Source organism: Rutidosis leptorrhynchoides, chromosome 2, assembly GCF_046630445.1.
Source record: "Rutidosis leptorrhynchoides isolate AG116_Rl617_1_P2 chromosome 2, CSIRO_AGI_Rlap_v1, whole genome shotgun sequence".
In the NCBI taxonomy this organism is placed as follows: domain Eukaryota; kingdom Viridiplantae; phylum Streptophyta; class Magnoliopsida; order Asterales; family Asteraceae; genus Rutidosis; species Rutidosis leptorrhynchoides.
In genome coordinates, this window is record NC_092334.1 from 471,700,306 (window position 1) to 471,707,732 (window position 7,427).

A 7,427-nucleotide genomic window follows, 5' to 3' on the forward strand; every position below is an offset into this window, starting at 1 on the left:
GCGATTTCATTTGGTGGTAGAGTTACACTTGTTAAATCGGTCCTCTCGAGTCTTCCGTTGTATTACTTTTCGTTATACCGTGCCCCGCCTTGTGTGTTAAAAACACTTGAGAGAGTGAGGAGAGAGTTCTTTTGGGGACATTCTGGGGAGGGAAAAAAAATCGCGTGGGTAAAGTGGGAAAAAATTATGCTGCCTTTTTCGGAGGGTGGTCTAAACGTGGGCTCATTATTTTGCAAAAACTTAGCCTTATTATGTAAGTGGTGGTGGCGGTTTCATACTGAGTCTAACTCTTTATGGGCCAAAGTCATCACGAGCATATATGGGTCAAACGGTGGTCTTTCTTCTAATGAATTACCTTCACAGTTCTCTTTTTGCAGCACGTGGAATTCCATCATTAAGGCAGGCCGAAAGGTTTCCTCCCTGGGGATACCTTTCACCACGTCTTTTCAACTACATCCAGGTGATGGGTCGGCTACTGATTTCTGGTCAGAAAATTGGCTTGGGGGCGGTGATCTTCGGTCAAGGTATAGCAGGCTGTTTCATTTGGACCAAAATAAAGAAGCGAAAGTGGCGGATAGAGTGAGTTGGCACGAAGGGGGCTGCAACTTCAACTGGCAATGGAATCGTGAACTTATCGGGAGAAATAGAGATATGCTGGAAGAAATGATCTTGCAGATTCGGGAATACTTTTCAAACAATAATTCGAATGCTACAGGTACATCAGGTGGTTGTTTTTGGCTGCTAGCTGCAAATGGACGTTTTACTACTAAAAAGATGAACGCTATAATCTTGGAGAAGGTGTTAGCACATGAGAAAAGTCAACCGGAAAGTTTGAAGAATTCATTGGTTCCAAAAAAAGTCGAAGTTTTCATATGGAGAGCACGCAGAAAGCGACTACCTTCGCTATTAGAACTCGATAGGAGGGGTGTCGATCTCCACTCGGTGAGATGCCCCATGTGTGATGATGATGTCGAAACAATTGATCATGTATTAATCTTTTGTAAAATTGCCTATGACGTGTGGACGAGAATCTATAAATGGTGGGGTCATGGAGCATACTCGAGACTAAGTATCATCGAAACTTTTGAGGGATCCCTAAATAGGAATACTTCGGAACTTGGGGCAAAGATTTGGCAAACGGTGGAATGGTCGAGTGGGTATATTTTGTGGAAATATCGAAATATGAAGATATTCAAGAACAAAAAAGTGTGTGCCCCTTCGATTGTGAATGAGATTCAAATCATGACTTTCGAGTGGATTTCTAAGAGGTTAAAAGGTCCAAAGTTGGAGTGGTGTTCGTGGTTATCGGATCCACAAATTTACTTGCAGATTAATTAGCTTCGAGTAGGATTATTTGCTATCTCAGCATATATTTTGCGAATACATGCTTCGAATCTGTCTGTTTTAAGTTGTAGGTTTTGTATGTTTTGATTTCCTTTTCCTGCTGCTACTTGTGCAGCATCTCTGTATTCTGTTTCCATTTAATAAAATTCAGTTGCTTTTCAAAAAAAAAAATATATATTTAGACCATGAACTAAACATTCCCTGATTAAATAGATTAATGATTATTGAGTATATATTCTCCATCAATTTATGTGCCTTTTATATTAATGAGAAAAAGGAATCAATCTAGTAATCATGAAACATTTGAGGATACTTTACATAAAGCAAGTAAGGTATAGGTTTCATTAGCTTATTTTATGTATGTAAATCAAAATCAAATACATGCACCATGAATAATTGAATTGAATATATTCCTTATTTGCAAACAGTTAAATCCTCACTGTTACAACTTTACACGTAGTGAAAAAAGAAAAAAAAATAAAAATAAATAAATACTGTCACAATTATATTTGCAAGTAAACAAAGTTCTCAAAATCCATTACTCATTAGATGCTTAACATGAATTGATCAAAACAAGTAAGCAAGTAGCAGGAATGCAGGATTTAATAAGATCAGACCACTTGAATAAAGTTTGCCCAAATTGAACAACCTAAATAGCAAGTACCTTATTCCTCTGCCTCTCTTGTTTCTTTCTATATGGTTCATCATTTGAATGCTCGCCACTTTCGGTCTTTCGAGCTCATAAATGAATTCTCGAGATCTTGTTAGACCGTATTGTATAACTCATTTATACATACAAGTACTATCCAATTCATGTAGGTTCTTATTTGTTTGGAGGAAACTACAAATAAGGAAAAGGGTAGGACACTGATATATATGAACATAATTGAGTGAATTATTCATATTCCACATATGATTTAGTCATTGAATTTTGTCTTGGACCCACAAATTGCACATGGCCTAAATCCCTTACCAACCTATACAGGGTTATTCATATTCATATAGAGTTCAAAACGTTGTATCATTATCAAAATTCATAACTATAGTTGAAGGAAAATAATTCTTGAAAACAATATGTAAAGCACACTAGGTCAACTCTAAAAGTAAACTCATGCCAACTTTTTTAAAGCAATACGGACACTTTTCTCAATCCTAAAACTATATATTTTAGAGCTCAATCATATCAAATGATCAATCAATCAATCAATCAATACATGCTTTAACATAAATACCATATTGTATGCGTAGAAAATAATATCAAACAAATTAGGTAGTGTTGTGTATTCTACCTTGAGCTGCCGTTAACATAAACAATTGTAAAGCAATAATGCCAGCAAACGAAAATAGACAGTAATGGATTATGGAAGTTGCTGTCATACAAGTATACATCAAGTTTTATGAATGTTATGCAGCTATAAAAGTAAGTTGATCATAAAAATTATGCAGTTGAAAGAAACTACTCACACTACCCACTAACAGAAAAATCAAAAAAGAGGGTTTTAGCAAGTACAAATGAAAAAACATTAAAAGAGAAAGTCAATTGCATTACACTAATAATTTACTCCGTATTAAATTATTGGGTTTTGGTTGAAAATATTACAAATAATTCATGTTAGGTCACCAAACAAAGGTTTATTAATTATCTAAACATCATATCTCAGTAGACTCTAGACTAACAACAATAAATTGACTTCTCAACTAAGATTACTAACAACATGATTATAAACAATTGATGAACAAAATCAAACCAAGATACACAAGAAGTGTAATATACCATAACAAGTAGATACATCAAAACATTAATATTAAAAATTATGACCTTTACGGCCTTGTGAAAACGCCCCATAGCTTCCCTCGACCAATGTTCTCCTGTAACTTTCTCGCACCATCGACCTCCTTTTCAACAAGCTTCTGTAAATACAACAAAGCACCCGAATTCACCATCTCTTTACGACATTTCTTCGAATGGGTTAAAGACGTTAATATCGAAACAGGGTATTTCTTGTCCAAATTCAGTATAGAAGGATCTAATAACTGAACTGCACTCACTATCCCTTTTTGTTCCTTTCTGTAAATCCTTCTATTCCCTGAGCAGATCAACAATACTGATAACGCTTTCGATGCTGCAAGTTTCTCTTCAGTAGCTTTACCATCCAACATTGCGATCAAAGGTGGAATACACCCCGATTCCCCTAATTCCTTTCTTGCTTTCGTGTAAGATCCTAATCGATAAACAGATTTAGCCGATTGTATCCTTACCCCCAACACTCCACAACTTAAAACATTAACAATCCTTTGTATAAATCCATCTGAAATAATGATATCCGCTACACGTTCATCAGACGCTAAAGTTTTCAAAAACTCAACAGCTACTTCCAAACCCCTAAAATCTATACCCGAATCCCAAAACGTTTTTAAACAATCAATCACGCCTTTTTTAACAATCAACAGTTTCAAATTATCATCATCTCTAACTAAATTACTCAAACAAGAAATAGAATACTCTTGAGCCAACAAAGTACCCGAACTAGCAAGTGTCAAAAGTACCGAAATCGCGTCCTCTTCCATAAAATTCTCTCTGGTTTCAACGAAACCAGCGAGATTCCGTAACACGCCAGCTGCAATCGCTTGCGAATTCGGCGTACCTGAATCGCAAATTTCGAGTAACGAACAAATTCCCCCTCTAGATCCAATTGCCCTAGCATTATCCTTAGTATGTGATAAGGATAAAAGTACAATACATGCTTTCTCTTTTGCAAATCCACTACCTGATTCGAGTATTCGAAGTAAATGATGTAACAATAAAAGTCCTTCAGCTATTAATACATGTTTACTCGAATCAACATTTGAAACCCTAGCAATAGCAGTTATGGTTTTCTCTTTAATTTCAGATGTGGAGGTGGAATCCAGTAAGCGCACGAGCACCGGAACCACTCCCTGCGCCACAGCAATTAACACGTGTTTATCATCTTCTTGTAATAAACCTAACAACGAGTCAAGCGCTGAGTTTCTCGACTCAGTTGAACCGATCTGTAACCGAGTAATTAAATTCCGTGACTCAACTCGTATCGATTCTCTTTTCGAAACGATGTCGTTTTCATTTTCGTCATTTTTATCGAGCGCGCCGTTTTTAATTAAAATATCTAAATCGTGAATGTGAGTAGTGAGTTTAGAAGAAATCGAATCGACGTCGTTTTGTGTTTTGAGTTTACCTGAAGGAAGATGAAGACTATGGCAAATTAGCGATAGAGTTAGGGCTTGTGAAAGCGTTTGTGAAAGTGACCGGAGTATTTCGACGGATAATGAGTTCGACGGAAAGTTGGTGACGTCGGAAAGTTGTGATTTGAGATCGGAGAGTTTTGTTTCAATGAGTGACCATTTGCCTTTAAAGGAAACTGTGTGTGGAATTGAGGTTAATAGAGATTGAATGAGCTGTAGATTTGATGCTTCGACGACGTCGGCTTCATTTTCCGACAACTTCATGACCGGCCGGCGGTGTAAAGGAGGGTGTGTGTTTGTTTATTGAAGGTGTGTATGGGGAAATAGATATAGTTGAGTGTATGTATATGAGTACGAAATTTCATGATAATAATATGACATTAGGTCAATGATGAGTGAATGACCAAAACGGGTTTTTGGGACTTTTGGTTATAGTTCTTACCGGTTCTTTTGCTTGTGATTTCGATGAGTAACCGGTTCTTTTCGGTTCTTCTTTTTCTTCTAAAATAAAGGTAACTTTAATAATTTTGTGCTAAAAAAGATTATAATCTCAAAATAGATGCAATTAAGATCGATTATGTGACACATTTTTTATAATAAAATTAATAAAAGTATGTTTTTTTGTTAGGCGAACTTTATTATCACTAACAATTGGAAGCAACATTTGGAAAAGATAAAATTGAATACCGCAAGTTTAGAAGTATTAAAATACGCCTCAGACCTTTCATCGGGAAAAGCCACTGAACTCCTAATTTACATTGACAAATCATTTAATTTTTTTGGATAAGTTGCTAAATTTGTGTTACTTCGATTTATAAATATTTATCCAAAAGATTGTTGAATGTGTTTATGAATTTTAAATTTGTAGGGTTTATAATTTTGGGTGATGAGGATGAAAATAAGATGAATATAAATTAAATATCATTCAGGCATTGCCTAAGGTACAACTCATATGTTGATCTCGGACTTACGTTCTTGAAATAATAGGAGAGGGTTCGAATCCTGCGAGGGGTTTTCTCAAAGGATTCTGTTGGGGTGATATGGCGAATGCCTTAAGTCTCTCGGTTTAATTCAAAGCACACCGGGTACCCAATGCGGCGATGGTGTGTGAAGAGTTTTCTCCTAACGCGTGTGTGAGTGACAAATAAGAGCATTCGATGTCGATATCGCCATTAAAAAAAAATGAATTAAATGAATTGTCATGCAAGTATTGCCACATAGGTCTTAACCCGCTGACTAAACAATTCTTCTTGTTTCAAGGTAAAAACTTCCTTAATTACATCGATTTTGAGTTTAAAATCATTTTTGAGCACGCAATTATTAATATTACTTTTATTGAAAAATTTGGTAACTTACGTTACCTTTTTGGAGTATTTATCCTTTTATTTATTATAGTTTTCGGAATTTAGAATGCTTAACAATTTTGTCGTTTAAAAAAGGTAATATAATAATTTCTGTGAAATTTGAGTTTAGTGTTACCAAGTTAATACTTTTTTGGAAAATTACTCCAAATGCCCCCATTTTCAGAACTTTTTAATAATATGTCTTCAAAAATTAGTTTTTTTAATGAAATACCTTATGATCACGCATAATGCACCACGCATGATGCATGCAACCCCCCGTGTGTGATGCGTGTTATCGAGATTTCAGCAAGACAACCATTTTTTTCTCGCAAACTCGCACCACGCACAGTGCGTGGTGCGTAGTGCTTTGTGCCAAAATGCCATATCTTTGAATGATCGTATTTTTTGACTCGTTACTCCGATTTAATCATCGTTTTTTTGATATCGTGTATTTTTTTTTCGAGATCTATCCGTTGTTAAACTGCCGTATGCGGTTTATCTCAAAAAGTTTTTGAAATAAGGCCTCAAAGACCTTCAATTTTGCCATTTTTTATTTTGACTATTAAACACACTTTTGACCGCTAATAAGTTGTCATTTTTGTGTACTTTTAGTGTATATGGTGATAAATATAACGAATCACAAATTAAAATGTTTTATAGTAAATTATTAGCGGTCAAAGTGTGTTTAATAGGCAAAATAAAAAAACAAAATTGAAGGTCTCCGAGGCTTTATTCTGAAAGGAAAAAATTGAGGCAAACGGCCGATCTCGAAAAATACATGATTTAAAAAAAACGGTAACTAAATCGGAGTTGCGAGTAAAAAAATACGGCCATTCAAAGATCTGGCGCACCAAGAATCACGCACCGTGCGTGCTGCTGGAAGTGTGGTGCAGGTTTGCGAGGAAAATGACTGTGTCGCTAAATATCTCTGTAACACGTGTCACGCGAAGGTTTGTTTTGTAATTCTAATTTTATGATAGCATATTGTTGAACACTTTCGTAAATAAGTCATTTTAACCCATTTCCCTCTTTTTTTTTTTTTTTTTTTTTGTTGTTGTTGTTGTTGTTGTTGTTGTTGTTGTTGTTGTTGTTTTTAACCTGAATGGTGATGGTGATGTTCTTTTGTTACTTGGGCCGGCATCGAGATCCAAATACTAACCACAAATGGCGAAATGTAGAAAGTTCTAAATTTTTTATATACATGAGCCTTACATTGTAAGCATGCTTCGTCGTTTTCTGACGTACCTATCTTTGAACAAGCATATGATGTGGAAATTTTGAGCCAGTGGTTTTTAATGTTTAAAGAGGATACACGAAAGTAATAGACATATTTAATATTTACTCCGTAAGACCAATTGTAACGATTAACAGGGTCACTTGCTGATGTGTGGATCAAAAGAAACGTCATTTTTGACTGTAACAAGGCATCACTTTTGGTATCACTTTGGTGTTAGTTGGATAGTGATGAAAAAAGAAACGGATGTTTCTTGTCTTTTTTATTTTTTTATTAATTTAAAAATA

At 35.3% G+C, this 7,427-nt stretch overlaps 1 protein-coding gene across 1 annotated transcript; it reads right to left on the bottom strand.

Annotated features, from left to right (window-relative positions):
• Positions 1-2,911: 2,911 nt before the first annotated feature.
• LOC139892585 (uncharacterized) lies at positions 2,912-4,925 on the bottom strand. The gene has a single exon (XM_071875694.1). The coding sequence runs from the start codon at positions 4,825-4,827 to the stop codon at positions 3,166-3,168; it is 1,662 nt and encodes a 553-aa protein (XP_071731795.1). The 5' UTR covers positions 4,828-4,925; the 3' UTR covers positions 2,912-3,165.
• Between the last annotated feature and the right edge of the window lie 2,502 nt (positions 4,926-7,427).